Source organism: Brachyhypopomus gauderio, unplaced genomic scaffold (genome assembly GCF_052324685.1).
Source record: "Brachyhypopomus gauderio isolate BG-103 unplaced genomic scaffold, BGAUD_0.2 sc168, whole genome shotgun sequence".
NCBI classification, from domain to species: Eukaryota; Metazoa; Chordata; class Actinopteri; order Gymnotiformes; family Hypopomidae; genus Brachyhypopomus; species Brachyhypopomus gauderio.
Window position 1 is genome coordinate 156,978 of NW_027506989.1, and position 21,172 is coordinate 178,149.

General features: G+C 40.0%; 4 protein-coding genes across 7 annotated transcripts; 2 read left to right on the plus strand and 2 right to left on the minus strand.

Moving 5' to 3' along the window:
• Positions 1-54: 54 nt before the first annotated feature.
• Positions 55-4,526, minus strand: LOC143501304 (coiled-coil domain-containing protein 170-like). 3 transcript variants are annotated; one of them, XM_076994968.1, is made up of 12 exons: positions 4,382-4,526; positions 3,946-4,047; positions 3,468-3,605; positions 3,110-3,366; positions 2,862-3,006; positions 2,601-2,786; positions 2,181-2,498; positions 1,907-2,086; positions 1,569-1,742; positions 1,177-1,419; positions 679-894; positions 55-550 (listed from the first exon to the last, which is right to left on the minus strand). In XM_076994968.1, exons 3-12 carry the CDS (start codon positions 3,576-3,578, stop codon positions 293-295), a joined length of 2,088 nt encoding a protein of 695 aa, XP_076851083.1. In that variant the 5' UTR covers positions 3,579-3,605; positions 3,946-4,047; positions 4,382-4,526; the 3' UTR covers positions 55-292. The 3 variants fall into 3 exon arrangements, with proteins under 3 accessions (XP_076851083.1, XP_076851082.1, XP_076851084.1); XM_076994967.1 differs by having other exon boundaries at positions 3,468-3,637; XM_076994969.1 differs by having other exon boundaries at positions 3,468-3,655.
• A 120-nt stretch (positions 4,527-4,646) lies between these two features.
• On the plus strand, positions 4,647-9,659 carry LOC143501307 (required for meiotic nuclear division protein 1 homolog). The gene is made up of 12 exons (XM_076994972.1): positions 4,647-4,804; positions 5,272-5,741; positions 5,872-5,980; positions 6,141-6,216; positions 6,293-6,332; positions 6,518-6,618; positions 6,739-6,845; positions 6,960-7,024; positions 7,287-7,363; positions 7,448-7,568; positions 7,820-7,936; positions 8,283-9,659. The coding sequence occupies exons 2-12, from the start codon at positions 5,283-5,285 to the stop codon at positions 8,313-8,315; spliced, it is 1,305 nt and encodes a 434-aa protein (XP_076851087.1). The 5' UTR covers positions 4,647-4,804; positions 5,272-5,282; the 3' UTR covers positions 8,316-9,659.
• Positions 9,660-9,773: 114 nt separating this feature from the next.
• LOC143501305 (zinc finger and BTB domain-containing protein 2-like) lies at positions 9,774-12,561 on the plus strand. Of its 2 annotated transcripts, none has more exons than XM_076994970.1 (3): positions 9,774-9,959; positions 10,681-10,869; positions 10,990-12,561. In XM_076994970.1, exons 2-3 carry the CDS (start codon positions 10,697-10,699, stop codon positions 12,134-12,136), a joined length of 1,320 nt encoding a protein of 439 aa, XP_076851085.1. In that variant the 5' UTR covers positions 9,774-9,959; positions 10,681-10,696; the 3' UTR covers positions 12,137-12,561. The 2 variants fall into 2 exon arrangements, with proteins under 2 accessions (XP_076851085.1, XP_076851086.1); XM_076994971.1 differs by having other exon boundaries at positions 10,689-10,869.
• Positions 12,562-12,897: 336 nt separating this feature from the next.
• Positions 12,898-21,133, minus strand: LOC143501303 (uncharacterized). Its single transcript, XM_076994966.1, has 3 exons — positions 20,622-21,133; positions 19,056-19,155; positions 12,898-18,874 (listed from the first exon to the last, which is right to left on the minus strand). The coding sequence occupies exons 1-3, from the start codon at positions 20,730-20,732 to the stop codon at positions 13,611-13,613; spliced, it is 5,475 nt and encodes a 1,824-aa protein (XP_076851081.1). The 5' UTR covers positions 20,733-21,133; the 3' UTR covers positions 12,898-13,610.
• Positions 21,134-21,172: the final 39 nt, after the last annotated feature.

Below are 21,172 nucleotides of genomic sequence, written 5' to 3' on the forward strand. Positions count from 1 at the left end.
GTAATTAATTCCTAAGCATAAAAACTCATAAAACCTAAAGTTTTTCATCTCCAGTCCAAACACTTTAAATGTCCTAATTCAAATCAAATACATTTTTATCCAATAAGATGAATCAGGACGTAAACCACAAAATTCCTTTTTAATGACCTCCTAAAAATAAATCTCTGAGACGAGTTCATAAACATTGTTCAACCATTGTCATAACATGCACCATTATTACCTATTAAATACCATTTATAATTTGCCACTGATTTTGAACGAACCAACATAAGGCCCAAGTGTCACATGGTCCTCAGGGTGTAGTTCTGGAGGGAGGTGGAGACAGGGCCAGTGGTTCAGGTACAAGGGGACCAGCTGTGTGGGTGGAGCAGGTAGCGACTGGAGCCCCGTAGGGCCCATAGCGCAGTGCTCCACACTGGCACGCCAGGCGCGGTTGGAGGCAGCTTGAGTGAATCAGAACCTCCAACCGTTTGATGACCTCACTGCTGGGCGTGGTGGATGGCATGTCCACCCCCAACATTTGTGACACCACAATGCAGAAGTCCAGCAGCTGACATGGGAAACACACCAAGTTATCGTCCTATTGACAGAAGGGCGAGGCATGCACAAATATAATGCTAAGATCAACAGGAATGTCAATGCAGTCCATAGCGGTGAGTGGGTGACCGTACACTGTACCTGTTTCTCCCTGTGGGCCAGTTCTGCCATGGTGCTGGCCTGGCCGTGGAGGATCCTCTGGGCTTGCTGGAGCTCGTGGCTGGCTTTGTACTCCTGGTTCTGCAGCTCTGTCTTTACTGTGCTAAGTCTCTTTGCCACTTTTGCCTTGTTCTTCTCAAGTTTGTCCAGACACTTACTCTGCTCCTCAATGGTCTGGCTCTGTTCCATCACTCTAATCTTATTGCACCAAACACAGTAAAACCTGAGCTATCAGGGTTTTTTATGTTCACAAAATACAAATGCAAAATTCACAATATTTTAATGCCACAATACAACTTATGTCCTATACAATATCTTAAAAATCTTATTATACAATTCATACATTCTGGAGGGTTTTAGATTGTAGATATGTGTAGTAGATACATTTATACATTTCCATATATATATATATATATATACACGTGGCTAAATGACTCTGCCTCTGGCCGGCTTGTGGGCGGGAGCTCTCTTCCCTTCTACCTTCAGCTCGTTGGTGTGGGACAGCTGGGCCTTCAGCTCCGTGCTGGAGAAGCACATGACGCTCAGCTGAGCCTGAAGATGCTCCACCTTCTTCTGCAGCTTCCTGCTGGCCAAGGTGGCGTCGTCGCGTTCAACGGCGAGAGCCGAGCGACTCCTCTTCTCCTCCTCCAGCTGGGCCACCTTCCTCCTCAGCAACACTATGTGCAGCTCCTTGCTCTCCAACCTCTCCCTCTGCTCCTTCACCTTTCACCCAAAACAACAGAGATCATCTCAGTGTGCCCCAGGAATCGCTGGAGCAGTTAGGAGAACAGGGGAGTTCAAGCGTGTCTTCGTACCATTATAGAGAAACCTGTTATACCACAGTCCACTGTGTTCTCCAACAGTTTTCTAACCTTTTTCTGAAGACTGTAGACCAGAGTTTTGGTTTCGACTACTGCACTCCCCTCTTGTCTTGTAAGTTGTTCTGCTCGTGTCAGCAGAGCCTCAAGTCTCATGTCAAAGCCCAGATCTGTGGCTACACGCTCTATCTTCATTCTCTCTGAAAGCTGCTCCAGAAACTGCAGGTACTGCACAAAAATCAAGAAAAACTAAATGGATAACTGAACCCTGTCAGGCACTTCTAACTTTCACTGTTGTGGCATTATTAGAATATCAAAACATAAACCAACTCTTCTACGCTGGTAAGAAAACTACAGTAGCTGGAGGACCCTGTAAACACCTGTCAGCTCACCTGCTGTTTCTCGTCTCTCAGCCCATCTTTGCTGACTCCTGCTGTCAGCAGCTCGGTCTCCAGCTCCTGCATCCTGCTTTGGAAGTGCCGGGCCTTCACCTCTGTGGCTCTCAGCAGCTCTGTCTGCTTGGCAAGCTCGCACGACCCCTCAGCCAGCCTGGCCTCCAGCTCAGCCACGGCCTGGAGCAGAGGGACCGGCACTTATTCAAAGTGTCAGAGATAAGTGAATGCAAAGAATAAAAAGCATTGTTTCTGTTTGAGAATTTAACATTACCTCATTACTGCTCTTCTCTTTTCTGCATATTTCTCTGAGTCTCTCCAGAATGTGTTCTTCTCTGGTCAGAGCAGTTGCAGACTGAGCCCCAAGCAGAACTTCCACCTCCTTCCTGAAGGTCTCCGTGCGACTTTGCAATGCCCGGACCTCATTTTGGCATCTGAGGAGCGTGTGCTCCAGGTCCTGAGCATGCTTGCTGTGGCAGCTGTACTCCTGGCTAACAGCAGCTAGCGCCAGCTCACGCTCCTGCAGTTTCTTTCCCAGGCTGCGACGCTCCTCTTCCAGACTCTGCTCCCTCAGCATCGCATGCTCAAGCTCCTGAGAAGCACAACAATAACATGGCTGTTCTCCTCCGGCCGAGGCACTACGTTTGCCGGATCGTAGCTGCTCATGGTTGACGTGTCAGAAACGAAGAGTTACCTGTCTGACTGAGTTCAGGTCGCTAACACGGGCTGCTGAGATTTTCTGTTCACGGTCCACATCAGCCACCAGTCGTCTCACCGTCTCCCTGCTGGCCTTGGACTCCACCTCGTGACATTTCACACTCTCCTCCAGGGCACTTATCTGTGTCTTCTGTCTGTCTCTCTCTTTGCAGCACTGATCTACCTGAAGATGCAAGTGTGCTTTATTAACAAAGAGAATAATACAAGTCCCCATTGAAAGCATTCATCATGCACTCACCAAAGAGACAATGGTCTCCGTGGGTTTGCCACTCCTGTCTACATCAATGGAGAGTTTGCTGGCTAATCGGGACACAAGCTCCTCCCACCTCGCCTGTAAATCGCTTGCCTGCTGCTTTGCCATGTCCCATTCTCCAAGATATTCTCTAGAAAAACACATTCAATGGTTCAACTCTAAACTATTTTTATATGTCAGAGGTGCTAATTGTGGTATAATGTATCAAATGAGCAGAACAACCCAGTGCTTACTTAGATTTGATCTCCATTTGTAGCTGTCTCCGTTTCATCTCCTCATTCTCTTTGGTAAGCACTTGTAATTTCATATCCATAATGCTTTTGGAGGAGGCAATGGCGTTAATCTCTTGTTCTGTGTTGTGGATACGCTCCCTGAGGGAACTAATGAGAGAAGTCTGTCTGGCCTCTGTCTCCTTGTGCCTGTCAATTGCCTCTCTCATGTCAAGTACCACAGCCTCCTGAGATGAACTCTTCGACTGACAATCCTGCAGCTGTTAAAGTGAAAATGTGAAAAACATAATGTGGAACAAATGTTCAAATTCTACTTTGTATTATAAGAGGCACTCTTTAGTTAGTGAAAAGGTGAAAACACCTGTGTCTGGAGACGCTGATATTTAGCCTGGAGAGCAGCTAGGTCCTCTCGTGCAGATTCTGTGGCCTGTTTGTAGTGGACCAAGTGCTGCTGCATCACAGACTCTTCCATTGCAGTGGTAGATTAAACGCAGTTTGTCTGTTTAAGTGTACAGACCTCAGACTCTCTGGCTACAGTAATAAAATTAACTTCACATGATCAAAGGTAAGGCTTAAAATAATGAAATGCCATTGCATCTGTCTAGATCAAAGTTAGATCAAAGGTTATAACGTGGTTCAAGCACCACATGAAGTGCACATTTAGATTAGACATGTTGTATAAAACATTTTAAAAATACTTTTTTTTGGTTAAAAATACTTGGAGCTGATCCAAGAACAAAATGGTAGCTAGCTAAATAAGAATACTGACAAAATTAGCCTTATTAAAACGACATAATAAGGTGAGGGCTTATTTTTACAAGTGGGTCTCAATCTCTTACCTTGTATATTTTTTCACACCTTTCATCAGAATTATATTTCCTCCACTACACGTTGCTATCTTCAACATAAAGGTGTCACAACGTCTCTTCACTCTTATGTATCTAAGCAACACACCAACATTTCAATTTATCGATAGGGGGCACTAGTGTGTTTTTTTTACCACCTAAGTGGTAAATTATGCAATAATTCCAACCTGTCAACAGATTATTTTCATAAATGACATGTTTTACACGTGAACGTGAAATACCAAGCAAGTGAAATTGCCTTACAAATGTTAATAAACACAACAGAAAAAAAATACTTCAAATAGTGTTCATTACATTTGCAATTAGCTGTTTCTGATAATGTGAACGTTTTTTTCTGTTTTGTTTATTGTATAGTGATTTCACCGAAATATTTATTGAGCATTAGTGTCGATAGCTTGGCATAACCCACCAAAATAAGTATATTTGACTTCGTCAAAGCTTGTTTGAGTCGTTTCACAGAATCTGGATGTGACGATACTAAACGTGGCCAGTAGGTGTCTCCATTTGGAGATGGAGATGGACCACCATGGACAATGGTCAGATTGCTTCAAAACCTCGAAGCGACACAATTTGCTTCGAATGGTTCAGTGTTTCACAAAACCTCGCTTTACCCACGAGTATCAAACAGATAATCTAAAGCGGAGCTTCGGATCTTTTTGTATGTGGCTTTGAATCAATCCGCGATACCAATACGGAAGTACCCGCTTTGTTCAAATATTCCAAATAAACTTTATATGAATATCTCTCAACGTACCAACACTTAACTAGCTAGCTGGTAAATACAGCAATGCCAGACAGTTGTGGTATGGTGTTTTTTGGAAGAGAGCACATGGTAGGTAGCTAACTTTACTACATTTTATGTAAATGTGTTTTATTGTATTTCAATGCTATAAAGTACAATAAAATTTAGTATTTTCAATTAGCTAGCCAGCTAACATGCTTACAGTTGGCCATGGACTTCATTAATCTATATAGCTAACAGGACAAGACGTAAAAAAAGAAAACATAGTCTGCTGTTGGTGGCTTGCTCTGCAGAGCATCCATTTATCTTGCTGTTAATTTCTACACATTACAACGTCTAATACAACATAGCTGGCTAACTACAAGTTCAGATAACTTGCCTAGCTGGCATGCACAACTATCACGAGTTTAGCATCTAGCCAGTTATCTGACTGCTGTTGCCTCAGTCAAGGTCAGTAAGATGAAATTACTGACTGGAATGTCCTTTCAGCTAGTCACCCTTTATGGACTACTTCTTCTATTTAACTAATGAATGCCTAATGTTTATTATTTTAACAGGTACGTAGAGTATGTTAACAAGGTGGTTTATAGCACTAACACCCTGGAGACTGCAGCAGCCTTTGGAGAGGGCATGTTACTCCAGATTTATACTTTCTGGAATAGCAGAACATGTAGAAAATGCCTCTTCCTCGGGGTTCAAGTGTCCTCCAAATCAAAATCTGTTGGCTCTCAATGCTTCATGCCTTCACACAGACCACAAGAACGTGCATGCCATTACACACCGTCCTGTGAGGTCTTCTGGACTTTACACAAAAACATGTAAAGGACCACATATTTTACACACTAAAACATCACCTGTCCTAAGTCTGATGCCTAAAACATGGAGTATACATATGAGGCTGCAGTCAACAACAACAACATCCACCAGACCTGTGCTAAAGCAAGGAAACATACCAAGCATGCCAAGGACATTAAAGGGACCAAGGACGAAACAACCATCCAGAGCCAATCTACCTTCTCCAGAAGAGGCAAGTCACTTATTCTGACATCATTCATACATTTAGAGCACTGTTCAGTATCCCCCACGCAATTTATGCAATACACAGTGTGTTGATAATCATTGAATTAAATGCATATTTGCTAACTTTTATTTTACAGGATATGATGCAGTGTATTGCCTATGCCACTGCAGACCAGTATCATCTACCTACTCTTTGCCATGATCTAATGGCCAATGGGTTTTTTGAAATAAAAGACCTACCAAGAGGTTAGAATTAAACATAATAACTATGTTTCTTTCTGTTGTAGGCTAATACATGCAGTAGATGTTAGAATCACTTTACCATTTTCATTTTCCATTCCTAAGTCGTGAAAATTGGTATTATAAGTACCGGTAGTTGCTTATCATGGTCATTTTGCAATTAAAGATGCAGCTAATGTCCTGGTGATCGGAACAGAAAAGGCATCAAAACCAAATGACACTGCTATGATCTTTTTCTTCAGGTAAATAGAAAATATTATTATCTCATGCCAGGTGTCTTTAATTGTGGTGCTAACCTAAGAATGTTTTTGTCCTTAGAGAAGGCTCAGTGGTGTTCTGGAATGTTGATGAGAAAACAGTGAGTAAATGTGTTCGGTTCTATGTTTCTGTAACTTCTGTCCTTAAAATAGACAATAGTTAAAATAGACATTATTTTTTTCTTATAGTCAACAATGTCACAAAATTATTACTTCATAAAAATACCCAAGCTTGTTTTGAATGTTCTTGCACATCTTCATGTAGCCTTATGATTTTGACTTACAGATAAAGAAAGTAATGAGAATATTGGAGCATCATGAGATTCAACCCTATGAGGTAGCATTGGTCCACTGGGAAAATGAAGAGATCAATTACACAGTAGGAGAGTATGTCATGTGATTTGATTGATGGAAGGGTATAGCTACACAAAATAATGTTTTATTGCACATTAATGGTCCATCTTCATTTTGTGGTGTAATAGGATATGCTTTAATGTTTGTGTATAGTGGAAATTCAAAGCTGCATCGGGGAAACTTCATATTTAATAGTGAGATGGACTACCAGCAAGTCATACTGGAGAAATTTGCATTTTCCAATGCTTTGTCTCTGTCAGGTCAGCTGGAGATTCCTTTCTGTTTCTTAAGTTATTTTTTCAATCATAACATAGCCTTTTCTTTTATTTGTATTTTTAATTAAAGCATTTTTTAGAACTCTTACTTTTTTGCAGTTAAGCTAGCAATATGGGAGGTCTCTCTGGATAACTTTGTTGAATCCATCCAGTCAATCCCTGAGGTATCTCAACTTATTAGTTTTGTACACTGTATGTTCATTTAAACCGTAATTTGTAGTTGTGCTTTTTCGTAGTTGATGAAATATACAACACATCCATTTTGAGAGCAGCATTAATGTGTCTAAAATGCAAAAGTTCCTTATTGAATATAAATTATTTATGTTCAGTATATATTATCAAGAAATTGACCAACATCTGTAGAAAGTTAATCTACATTACACTACAACTGCCATGCAACTCTCATGTCTGTACTCTCCCAACAAGACACTGAAATCTGGAAAAGCAGTTAAACTGTCCAGAGCAGAGGTCTTGCAGAAAATAGGTGAACTGTTTACTTTGAGGTGAGAAACCGTCTGTGGAATAACTGATTAGTGTTGATGTCATTGTAGGTCTTGGGTTTTGTTTTCATTTTTGTTATTTTACAGGCATTGCATAAATCTCAGTTCTGATCTTCTGATCACCCCTGATTTCTACTGGGACAGAGAGGACCTGGAGCAACTGTATGACAAAACCTGTCAGTTTCTCAACATCAATCGTAGGGTCAAGGTAATGATGTGTCTCCTTTTTAAGTCTTTGGTATCTATTATGTAAGCAAATTAGGAAAAAACGTGATTGTATAAATATTATATCCTTATATAACCTAACCTAATAGCCTTCCAAATAAACATGTGGATTTTTATTTATTTATTTTTATTTTGTGCCTATGTTTACATCAGAGCTGTAACCAATGAAAGTATTGGACTTTAAAGCTGATGCAGATTAGAAGTGTTGGGGGGGCTCTGGTGATTGTCATGTAGGTGGTGAATGAGAAGCTGCAACACTGCACTGAGCTCACAGACATGATGAGGAATCACCTGAGTGAGAAGCACAGTCTGCGCCTGGAGTGGATGATTGTGATCCTCATCACTATTGAGGTCAGAATCACTGATATCAACAAACATCTTGACTGGTTAACATTACCAGCTAAGTACTGCTATACTCCTGCCACCTGAATGAGTTGTTGCTTCTGTGCAGAAGGTAAACATAATGACAAATGAAAGGCAAAACTTATAACCTGATTTATTGACTGCAAAATGTTATGCTTGAAAGTGATGGTCGGGTGAATTGTCTTAAAAGCATGTTAAGAACCATATGTTCAGTGTAGCTGGTATTTCTGTTGTTTCATTTACTCACTGTAGTCCACAGATTAGCAAAATGGCTTGTTCAGTAATTCATGCAAAAATAAATATTTGCTTCTGTCCCACTTTCTTTTGTCTGAAGGTAATGTTTGAACTTGCCCGGGTCATCTTCTGAAGATGCCAAGGATCCAGTCATGGAGGGAAAAAATGTGACTGTCAGTATGAAACCAACAAACCAATTAAACACTTCAAATGACAAAGTTTATGATTATGATATTACAATTATGCCTGAATCTTTTAATATGTGTCTGAAGAGTATAATCACATGTTCATATACACTCACTGGCCACTTTATTAGGTACACCTGACCAACTGCTCATTAATGCAAATGTTGAATCAGCCAATCATATGACAGCAACTCAATGCATTTAGGCATGTAGACATGGACAAGATGATCTGCTGCAGTTCAAACCGAACATCAGAATGGGGGGAAAAGGTGATTTAAGTGACTTTGAATGTGGCATGGTTGTTGGTGCCAGACGGGCTGGTCTGAGTATTTGATAAACTGCTGATCTACTGGGATTTTCACGCACAATCATCTCTAGGGTTTACAGAGAATGAGCGACTATTCTGTGGGCGCAGATGCCTTGTTGATGCCAGAGGTCAGAGGAGAATGGCCAGACTTGTTCGATCTGATAGAACGGCAACAGTAACTCAAATAACCAGTCATTACAACTGAGGCATGCAGAAGAGCATCTCTGTACAACATGTCGAACCTTGAGGCAAATGGGCTACAGCAGCAGAAGACCACATCGGGATGCTGACCATGTCCATCCGTTTATGACCGCAGTGTACCCAACCTCTGATGGCTACTTCTAGCAGGATAACGCGCCATGTCATAAAGCGCGTATCATCTCAGACTGGTTTCTTGAACATGACGATGAGTTCACTGTACTCAAATGGCCTCCACAGTCACCAGATCTCAATCCAATAGAGCACCTTTGGGATGTGGTGGAACGGGAGATTTGCATTATGGATGTGCAGCCGACAAATCTGCAGCAACTGCGTAATGCTATCATGTCAGTACCTTTTTGAATATGTGCCACAAAGGATTAAGGCAGTTTTGAAGACAAAAGGGCGTCCATCCTGGTACTAGCAAGGTGTACCTAATAAAGTGGCCTGTGAGTGTAGGTTGTAATTGCCAAGGCTCAAGTGCTGTTATTTGGATGTTATGTTATTCTTAGTCTTAAGGAAATAAAAGTTCTTTGATATTTTAATAAAGCCTTTTCCCTGCAGGTTTCCCTGCAGACTCCACATGCTCACATTTGCATTAAAGCATTATATCAAGGTGGCCTGGCAGGTGACCCTGGTTATGGCATTGTCTTAAATACAACTATATCCCATTGTATCTTGATGCGAAAAAAATACTTATTCCACGGTAACACTCCATATAAAATAGTCCTATATAGAAACAAACTAAGTAAAACGATCCTCTGTATTAAATCTTGTTTCTATTGACTACCTGATTCGTGTCACGAGTTCTTTTAGATGCAGCATTATGCTGTTTATATATTATTCTATCCACATTTATAGAAATTGTTTAATTAACAAAAGAAAACTGGAACTGAAGCAGGTCAGTCATCACATCTCAAACGCTACCATAATTCAGATAAAATGACCATTTCAGGAAGTGCAAACGGGAACCCGCCGTGTTCTCATGTGATGGAAACGTAGTGGGACTTCGGAAAATAACTAGCTTCGAAACCGTTTTAATTCGACTATGAAGACGACACAGCCTGTCTTGTAAGGAAAGTATAAGGTAAGATCTTGCCGAAAGGATCCTTTATAAAAATATATATTTACTAGCGAAGTCCGGCTACTTGCTAGCCAGCCAGGCTGCTTGTAAATAGAAGTGAAACTCGCAAAGTTTCTGAGCATCTTTACTTCTCACGCGGCATTTGGCTTCTGATCAACTCCCTATGCAAACTGTTACTTGTTTGCCATTATAAATACATCAATAATAAATATAATTTTTTAATTAAACAAAAGTATCACATTGGAGACCATAAATATACATGTTTTCTCAAGTTTGTTAACCTAGTCGTCAGATGCCTAAACCATCTCTTCTGCTTCGCGCGGTTGCGGCGGTTGCCATGGATAATGACTTACAGCTAGTTGGTTAAAATGCTAGATACCTAATTATTAAGTTCACTTTTCTTACTACGTTAGCAAACTAGCTATATCTACTGAATACATTTAAATTATATAGCTATAAACTGTATTTAAACTATATAAATTATATAGTGATAGCTATAACTGTAAACTATATAGCATTTTGTCATATAAAGGCCTGCATGTTTATTAACTATATAGCTTATAAACAGTCGCCAGGACTGAGAATGAATGAATTAAAGATAACGCTGATGAGATTAAAACTCTCAATAGGACACAGTAAAAATAAACGAGTATAATAAACGAGTATAATTTGCCTCGTTAGTATGTCATGTTATAAAAAAATCTTCATGACGTCTACTTTGAAGTTGTGTAGGGCGAAGAATGGAGCTAGCCCACCACGGTCTCGTGCTGCTGCAGCAGCTCAATTCTCAGAGGGAGTTTGGTTTCCTGTGTGACTGCACTGTGGCCATCGGAGATGTTTATTTTAAAGCTCACAAGGCTGTCCTTGCAGCTTTCTCAAACTACTTCCGCATGTTGTTCATCCATCAGGACAGGTAAGGGGAAAACACCTAGATGTGTACAGTTCACTCAGGAAAAGTGTCACTAATATTTTGTTTTGAATTATAAACACCTGAGTACTGGGGGAAAATGTAAGTTAACTTTTACTTTTTCAGTGAATGTGTACGCCTGAAGCCCTCAGATATACAACCAGAAATCTTCAGCTATCTGCTTAACTTGATGTACACAGGAAAGTTGACCACACAGCTGATAGATCCTCTCTGCTTGGAGCAGGGAGTACAGTTTCTGCATGCATATCCACTTTTGCAGGAGGCAAGTCTTCTTATTAACCCAGAGGCTCATTGTGTCCCTTTGACCAACTCTCTGTATGGAATTCAGATCTCTGATCAGTCATGTGGCATGCCCAGTACAAACACAGTATGCAAATACCGCACCTGGTCTGAGTCTAGAAGTGAAACTCTAGCCAATGACATTTCAGAAGTTCCTGAAACAAAAGTCAATAATGCAGATGTTTGTAGTCTAGAGTTGACCTCCAAGAACACTGCAACTTCCCAACATATCACAACTGGTATTGTGAGAAGAAATGCCTCCTTCAGGAAGCATTACATATGCAGGCACTGTAATAGTCGGTTCAACCAGAAATATCTATTAAAGGAGCATCTGCTCCTCCATGCTGCCAAAGACTTTGAACATCGTATGTCATCTGGGGTGGATGGCTGCACTATGGAACTAGAGGGTCAGGAGGGGGAATATGAGTCTTTGCGTGTTGACAGCGACGACATAAGCGATACTGAGCACCAAATGAAGAGGGAGAAGACCCCTCCTCCTTCGGACATCGCCGATATTGACAATCTGGAGGCCCTGGAGCGTGAGGTGAAGCGAAGGAAGTTCGAGTGTCCAACTTGTGGCCGCAAATTCATCCAGAAGAGCCACTGGCGGGAGCACATGTACATCCACACGGGCAAGCCCTACCGTTGCAGTGCCTGTGGGAAGAGCTTCTGCAGGCCTAGCCAAGCTGCGCGACATGTCTGCCTGAATCAAGGGATGGAATCGTACACCATGGTGAACAAGGAAAGCATGGTGCTTTGTGGCAGTGAGGAAACCAACCAGGCGGAAACATTTTTCCTGTCTTCAAGCCAGCACTATAAATGTAGTGCATGTGCATTGCCTTTTGGCAGCCCTTCTGAGGTCCTCACACATCAGTGTCCAACTGTAGGAACAGAGATAGTCATGCAAGTCAATCCTTCTGATAATCACAGAAAAGGCAACTCAGTAACTGAGGAACTTGTCACTGATCAGTGACCATTTCTGATTCAACTTTGCAGAAGTGGAGCTGGTTAGGTGATTTTTTTCCCTCCAAAATAGCCACTTTCATTTTTTAGACTTTTTATACTTCACATCACACACACACACACACACACACACACACACACACAAATGGGATGTTTCGGGCAGAGCTTCATCAGCTGTGCAAGCATAGAGGGACCAGTAATTGTTGAAAACTTGCTTTGCTTTGTTTTGCTAAAATCTGCATTTGGGTAAGGGACTGTTTTGGTCTGCAGAAGAATTTATTAAATCAATTTGAATTTCATGATCTCAGTTCTGGCTAGTTCAGGAAATTGACAAGGAATGTTGTATCCCATTAATTTATTTATTTATCTGAAATGTTTTTTTCCTTATATTTGTACAATTTCCATTTGCACTATATAATAAAAACATTGACCATGGACTCTTTGGGGTTATTTTATTTAAATAAAACAAGCATCATTTGTATTAATTCATACAAAGTATAAAAATTAATTTAAAAATAGGATCAGTTATAATTTTGCATTTAGTTCATTGTTAATACAATTTCTTATAAGATGTAGTTACACTATCTGTACAATTGTCATCTGCAGATCTGGGTGGATTAATTATTGGAAATATACATATACAAATGTTTTGACCAGACAGCACCATTCAAACTCAAACAAGATATGTTCACTCCCATATGCTAAAAACAAAATCTATAATAACTGTGTTCTTCATTTATTTTGCTTTTCACTGTTCTGAATTAAACAGGTATAATAGGCCTGACACAAATAAGTATGACCTAAAAAAAGTGCTAAAATGCAGAATGACATCTTCTAAATAAATAGTGGGTTGACTGTAGGAATAGTGGGAATTCTTAAGCAGCATAAACCAGAGTATTGGACAAATTTAAATATAGATCATTGTAGGTACATGCTATGCTTCTAATGCATCCTAAAGAATGTCTTCAAAGTTAATGTGAAGTTCAAGCATCAAATACTAAATGCATCATATTCTGTATTTCCGTTTGCTTTAATATGATAAATACTTGTAAACCAAAGTCTGTTCTATGCATAGATATTACAGTATTCATACTTACATGTGTATTATTTGCTCATTATCCATCACTTTAGAAACAATGATTTGTGTTAATGGTCAGTTTCTGACCACAGCACTACGTACGATTTTGAAGCAATTATATTTTGTGCCAATCCTAGACTACAAAATTGCTTGGACTCAAGATCACTCTGAATCTAGACTTACATTGTTCCTCAAGTATTTAGTCAGGTATTTTATGTTGAGGGAAAGGTTTTTGTGATCTGTGCCCTAATCCTTTGAAATGTTAATATTGAAGTTTCCAGCAACTGAATGAAGAGTTGCCTCTAGAATCATTTGAAAAGTTAGGACTGGAGTCATATTATATAAATGCAATTATTTAAAGAGGTTAATATGGCTTTTGTCATGTAAAATTCATCTCACATATTGTCTATGGCATCCTTCCACATGTCATCTTCCCTTTATCTAATGCTTTGCTTACTGTTTCATGACTTTTGATGACCTCTTTGGAATCTGCGTTTTGTGCTTCAACAGAAACCTTTTTGATCATCTCAGTTACTTTTAGTTCTGGCTCAGTCAGAGATGGAAGTTTAACTTCAACATTGGCTTCAAATGATGCATCATTTTGTCTTTCCATATATTGTGGTCCTGCAACTGCTGCTTCTATTTCTTTTACTTCTGTGTCATTTGCTAATGTTTCTTCCATTGGTGAAAGATTTGGTAGATGAACCTGTGCTGGAACCATTGTTAGTATCTGGAGCCCTAGAGCCACTGTTAGTGGTTTCACTCGTTCTTCAACAGCTGATGTTATTGATGACAACATGTCTTCTTTCACAGGTGTCACTTCAGTCACTGTTACCACTGGTGTTTTTGCTCCTGCTTCTGTTACTCCTGATGGTGCTACTTTTATTTCTGTTACCACGGATGTTTCAAACTTTGGTGCAGTAATATCAACTGTACATGGTGTTCCAGGCTTTGTTTCTCTTAATTCATGTGCCACATGTGGCGTTTGTGGTTCCTGTAGTAATAGAACAACTGATTCTTGCACTCCTGAGACTTCAATGGGTGTTTGTGCCACTGGGCTCACTGAAGCTTTAAGTTGTGTTTCATTGACTACTGCTGTCATTATTGTGGACCCCACTTCTTTCACTAATGTCACAACAGAGGTATCAGAGTGAAGATTATTTTCCTCATGTGTCCTCATCAAGGTTTCAGTTTCAAGTGCTGATGTCATAAGTGGTATTTGGTCTCTTGGTTCTATAACCACTGATGTTTGCATTGGTGACTCTGCAGCTATAGACATTTCTAGTGTTAGTTCTTTGACTTCATCTGCCACTGGTGTGTTGGCTTGTGAGTCTTTTTCTTTAGAAGCATCAGCTAACATTTCTGCTTCCTTTAACACTGGCAAAATACCTGGTGGTTGTTCTACTGTATTTGTCTGTGAATCTTGGACCAATGCGTGTATTTCCCTCAGAGTCAGTGCTTCGACGTCTGTGGTATCTTCAGTTACCTCTGGTTCTTTGATTAATGTTAAAAAGTGTGATTGCACTTTAGTATCCTTAATCACTGATATCTCAACAGGGGGGGTTGTATCATGAATATTTTCAGTTTCCAGTGTCTCTACTTTGAGCTGACTCTTTACTTGCTTTTCCACCTCTGGCTGTGTGATTGTAAGTGTCTTAATTTTATTTTTAATGACCATTGGTTCTGCTACCTGTTCAGCTGATTCTGAAATTAATTCGTCTTTTATTCCCACCATAGCTAGTGTTTCTGAGTCCACTGCAGAAACGGCTATCTTGTCTATCTGCAATTCGGTTACTTCATGTTGAGTCCTATCTGGAGAGTATGTGTACCTGTCAGAGCTTATTATTATTTCAGATTTATGTTTGCTTACTACCTCACAACACAGTTCTGTTGGTTCAGGAGTGAGCAAAGATTCTAAATGGACTTCAGTGTTCTCCACAGAATTGTTTGTACTTACAGCCTCAATTGAAGTCCCCATTGCTCTGCCATTAGCAAATGTTTCTTCTAACCTCTGAAGGTTTGCTACTGGTTCCATGGATGTTTCAGATTCCCCTCCTGGATTAGCAGCTTTATATTTCTCTAGCTCAGATGTGTCTTCAGTTTCTTTAGACTCCTTATCTGTAGATGACGTTACAGTAGAACAGTTTGTTTCTCCCACATATATTATAGATATCTGTGAAATTATTTCAGTTACTTTTACAGTATTTTCTATTACTTGCGTGTCTCCTTTGCCAAATTGGGATCTTGATTTTTTCTCAAATTCAGATTCTATTTGTACTTGCTCTCTGCTGCTTTGAGGTTCAATTTTGGGAGATGTAGTTGCTGTATCTGTTTCTTGAGGTTCTGTAGTGATTTCAGAATCAGCTTCAAGTTGTACAGTTCTTTCTCTGGTTTCTGGCACATTCTTCAAATGTGTGTCAGGAGTCACAGCTTCAACTTCCACACATGCTCTTTTAACCTCCTGTGTCATTAGTGATTTTTTTTCCACTGACTCTTGAGCTGCCTCTGTAGTTTGTATATTTGCGCTCACCTCAAAATCTATTTGACTTTTTGGTTGTGATCCTGCTCTTGTATTGGTCAATGATTGCCTTCCTTTCTCTGCGAATTCCATTTGGAGAGTTGGTTGGTCAGAGATGACAGGTTCCCTTATACTAACTACCTCATTTTCAGCTCTGATATCACTGATGATATCTACTTCACAACCTGTGTATTGTTTTGTTTTGAGATCTTGAACAGGAGTTAAGTCTGGATATTTCTCAAGGTCCATTGTAAGTTTTGATATGTCTTTGGTCTCCTCAGCTGGTTTACTTTCAGCACAGGGAACAATTTCAAGAAGAGAGGCTTCCATCACTAATAGGTTCTTTTCCTCACATCGTAACTCGTTTAAACTTCCTGAGAGGTCCTCAGCTGTATTGCTATGAAAACCTCTAGTAACAATGTCTCCACTCTCTTCAGCTGGTATGGGTTCAGTATTATTTTCCACTGTTGATCCTTTTGTAATTTCTTCTAGTCTGTCATACATGCCTGGTACAACCACTCCAGCAGTAGCCTCAAATTCTTTTTCAATGTGTGCATTTGCTGTGTTCATCACTTCATTTGGAATATAATGAGCAACCATTTGATCAACTTTGTTCAACCTTTCTGCCTCTTCTGTTTTTTCCTCCACCAGTATCACGTTTATGGTTTCATCCTTTTGGCTTTCCTCAAGCAAATCTGTATGCCTTACAGTAGGTATCTCAGCTTTTTTCTCTGTTTTATCAAAAGGTGTGTTGTCATCTGAATGTGCATCATGGAATTCAGAATCTACTTCACTGACTTCAGCTTCGTAGCTCTCATTTGTTGCTATCCCTACTTCCTCAGATTCTTCCGGAAAGTCTTCAAAGAGCAGTTCTGGTGGTACAGCTTCATTAGTCTCTGGGATTCCTTCAACTAAGGACAAAGAAATAAATTCTTCTACAAGTTTAACCTCCTGAGAAACAGGTCCCATACAGATGGGTGTAGCTTCTGTTTTGTCATGGGCCAATAAAACTCTTGTTTTACCTGATACAGTTGACTCTACACAAACTGAGACAGCCAGAATGTCTGAGTTTCCATTTGTTGTTTTAAAGGACAGAAGGCTTTGAGTCCTGCAGACAGTCTCAGCAGTGTCTTGATGCATTAAATCTGGATCTGTCAAATCATTTTTGCTTGGTACCGGTGTTATATTTCTAGATGTTTTAGGGGACTCAGTTAGGTGGGAAACTGCTGAAATCATTTCAGTAGTTTCATCATCATTACACTGTTCACTTATGAGTTCAGGGGCAGTGACTGCATCAGCTGTCAGGTCTATAAAATCCTCAGCTAATGTGTCATCTTGAGTGGTCCACTCAGCAGAGGACACTGGTGTTTGAACACTTTCCTCAATAATTCCTTCCTCTGGAATGTCACTGAGTTGCTGATATTTGCTTAAGAATTCTGTCAGGTCTTCAACATAACCTGGGAGAATGGGTGTAAATGGAGGTCCAGCAGTACATGTTGGTGTCTTGAGAAGCTTTTTTTCCTTAGATTTGTCTTGTTCAGTCATGGGCTGCATCTCAATCACCGGTATATATTTGACTGTCTTCTCTGTAGTCTCTTTAAAGCTTTCAGGTTCAGTTATTTCATATTCAGATAGTGGAACAACCAATGGAGTGTCATCATCTTCAGTGTCCGTTGCTGTGCCTTTACCCGTCTCATCCGAGGATGAGTGTTCTTGCCACCTATTAGACTTCCTCTTTTTTCGTCTTGGAATAAGCTTCTTTATAGAACATGAAGATTCATCTTTGGTAAACTCACTGTCTGAGGGTATTTGCTCAGTTGAACCACTTTCTTCTGTTCTGACCTTCCTCTTTGGAGTAACTAGTTTTTTTAGTGATTTCCATGTGGATCCACCTTCTCCCTCTGCAGGACTCTCAGTGTTTTCATTAGAGGATGTAAGACGGTCATAGTCACCTTCAATGGAGCTTCCAAGTGGTGATGCGGTTGTTTTTCTGGGTTCCTCTCCCTTGTCTTGAGTATCAACTTCAGCATTAAATGTTTTTCTGGACCTTTTCTTGGTAGACCCACCACATATCAGGGTTTCCCAGGAAATGGTTGAGTCAAATTTCTTTTTTGATTCTTCAGACCTAACATCTGTATCCTGCCCCTCTGTAGGCTTTGGTTGTTCCACCATTGCTTCTTTTTCCTCTTTTTCGACCTTAACGAATTCTATAAACGACTGAAGGTTTTCATTGGGATATTCTTTGGAGTTGATTAAATTTAGTTCATCAGGTTTTGTTTGTTTCTGTCTTCTTGGGGAAAATAGCCTACAGATCCTCCTAAATGGACTATCTTGTACCTTTTCTTCTTCGCGGGCATTCATTAATGCTCCTTTTGTTGCAGACATGCCCTCATGTCTCTCACCTGCCTCTAAAGCTTTACCTTCTTCAAATGTGATATTAAACACATCTAGACAAACACATGTACTGTCTTCCTGTGCAGCTGTATTAAATTTATCACCCTCCTCTTTTTGAGTTATCTCAATTAATTTATCTTTATTCTCTTTTGAGGCCTCTTCCTCTTTTCTTCTCTTTCTTAAACTAGCCCAAATTCCTTGTGTGAAGAATTGCTTAATTGGGGACATATGTTCCTCTGGCTCCAGGTTTGTTTGGACGTCCTTCAGCAGTTCTATGTCAGATATGATTTGCTCATTATAATCTGTGAACTCTGACATTTGGCCAGCTGGCAATTCACTGTCTGTCTCTGAAGAGAGGTCACTGTTCCTACAATCAATACTTATTTTACCTCTGATTGACTCCTTTTGCATCTCTTCTGCATCCTTCTCTTTTATGCAGACAGAAATCTTGTCTCTGGTGTCTCTGGAATCCATTGAAGAACCGGTGACCTTTCCATCTTGCTCATTTATAACTGGCTCCTTTGCAGCAGTAGTGTCACATTTGTCTTTTTTCAGAGTGAACTTAAATCCAACAAATCTCAAGATTTTTTTTAAGCCAACTTCAACATCATTCGGTTTGCCATTAGCCTCATTTTCCTCTTTCCTTGTCACACCACCTGCTTTAACAATTTCTTTGCCTAGATTATCAGCACTTGCCTCAGAGACATACTCTTCAAGATCATCTGTCTCTTCTTTCAGTGTCACAATCCCAGATCCAACTGAAATTAGATGAGTTGTTGAGATATAATATGAGGGTTGGGTAAAAAAAGCAAAAGCTTGTGCTCACTATGAGCACCAATTCTGAAACTGAATTGTGAAATGTAAATCATTACTTTTACAAATAAATGCAACAGCAAATGAGAACATTTTGAAGCCAGTAATGGTAATGAACATGCTCACCATCTCCATGGTCCCTCTCCTCACAGTAGCCATTTACATCCTCAGAGTGATTTTCATTGTTTTCCATCAGGCTTGAGTCTTGCTCATTCTTCTGTAGCAACTAGAAACAAGGTGATAGGAGGAGATAGGCTCTAGTCTAGTAATCTGGTATGTTTTTGAGAAAAATCTTTACCTCAGTTTTCTAGCCCAGATATTTACATTTACAGTTTTGTAGTTCTGTGTCTTAATGTATTGAATGCTTGATTTTTGTTTTACTTCAACAAAAAATCTAATTTTAACAAAGACGTAGTGTCTATATGAGATTAATTAACACATAACAGTTTGATGTATGTGTGTGGTGGATAAATTAGTGAGGTGCTTGCTAACTACATTAGTTTTGTAGCTCCAGTGCACATGAAGGAAGCAACTGAACATGACTTGAATGACTGACCTCACTTTGTGGAAAAAAATCAAAAGCCTGCTGATTCAGCAAACTATATCAAAAGTCTGCTGATTCATCAGTAAGCTCTGAAATTTTCTAATAAACGTGATGTCACTTTTGTTAGCTTATGTGGATCAAACAATATAATATGAAATGTATATTCATCTCTCTAAATCACAGTTTGCACTCAGCATTGCAGATATCTCTAATATATAACAACAGATGAGGCAAATATCTTAAGTGGCAAGCAAAGCCCTTCATTCAACTTCACTAACATGAAGCCTCTTATATCTAAACCTTAAAAAAACAGAAGAGCTAGTACTATAATAGCTAATGAGTGGATATAAACCAAACATGAGTTGACACACTATGTGCTAGCACTAGCAAAAATAATGTATTAGAATGTACTGTATGCTACTGAAACTGGTACTCCTGTGTTGTTCTACCTACAGTCTCCACGTTAACGAGATGAATCAATAACATCTAAGAGATAAGTAAAGCATTAGTTATCTCTTGCACAGTCCATGATTCCTGTGGGACATCGTGGTAGGCCAACATGCTATTTGCAGTGCAGCTGCAGGAGATTTTAAATTTCCTTTGGGAGAAGTGTTAAAAATGTACCACGAAACTAATTAAGGTTATGTTCAAAACTATTCAAGGGATGTTAGTCCCATTAACAATGAAACTAATAATTTGACAAATGCAGCCACAGCCAAGCAATAACACCACACTGCCCATGCATACTCTACCCCCCCCCACACACACACAAAGCGAAATATACGATTTCGATAAATGCTAAAATCTAAATAACTAAGTAGATATTTGGTTAATTATTCATATTTTATAAGTATTTCTACACTTCATTTAAAAAGACGTGAAGCTCTTAATTTTATGAATACTCAAAACTAATAATGCAGCTTTGTAAACATCGTCCCGTATCCAGCATAACACCAGCGTCCTGCCGTCATGATTACTCACTGCAGTAGCTGCAGAAAAGTTTCCCCACGCAATTCACACCTAGTCCACAGTACCGTTTTCTCTGTTCCACTGCAACTGTATTTTAATATTAGCTACGATGTGAACACGTCTCAATACATTTCCTGCGTGGTTTGTCATCAGTTTCACTATTAATGCCCTGTTATCACCTTGTCCTCAGAGATGTTATCTTCTGCCTCATTCGGTCCTGTGTTTCCCTCGTCGGCGACAGCGTCTTCTTCGTATTTTCCAATACGCTGCGCTGAAGGTGTGGTACCCATGTTAAACCTCTGTGTTCCTGGACGTTTTTGCCGACAACAACAAATAAAGCAGTCGGTGTCGGAGTAGGCAACCCCAACGCAATCGATGCTCCGCTAGTTGTGTTTAGACAGCATCTCCCTCTTGCTACCACACGCACGGGGAAGCGGCACTCCTTGCTACATCAGTGGGGGTAAGAGGTGACAGGGAAATCTTATCGCAATTTCATGCCACACAAGGCACGGAACTTGGGTTATTTGTCAAATGATCGAATTCGAGGCTCCACGCGTTTGTATCTGTAACATAGATGCAGAGAAGACTACAGAGAAGACTGCTGCGGTTTCACATATACCAACGCTTGTTGTGGTGGCATAGTACACTCTTCTCAGCGGTTTCCGCAGTATATACAGTAACGACCTTGCTTATTGTGCTGAACGACTCCTCATGGGCTTTAAAGCCACAT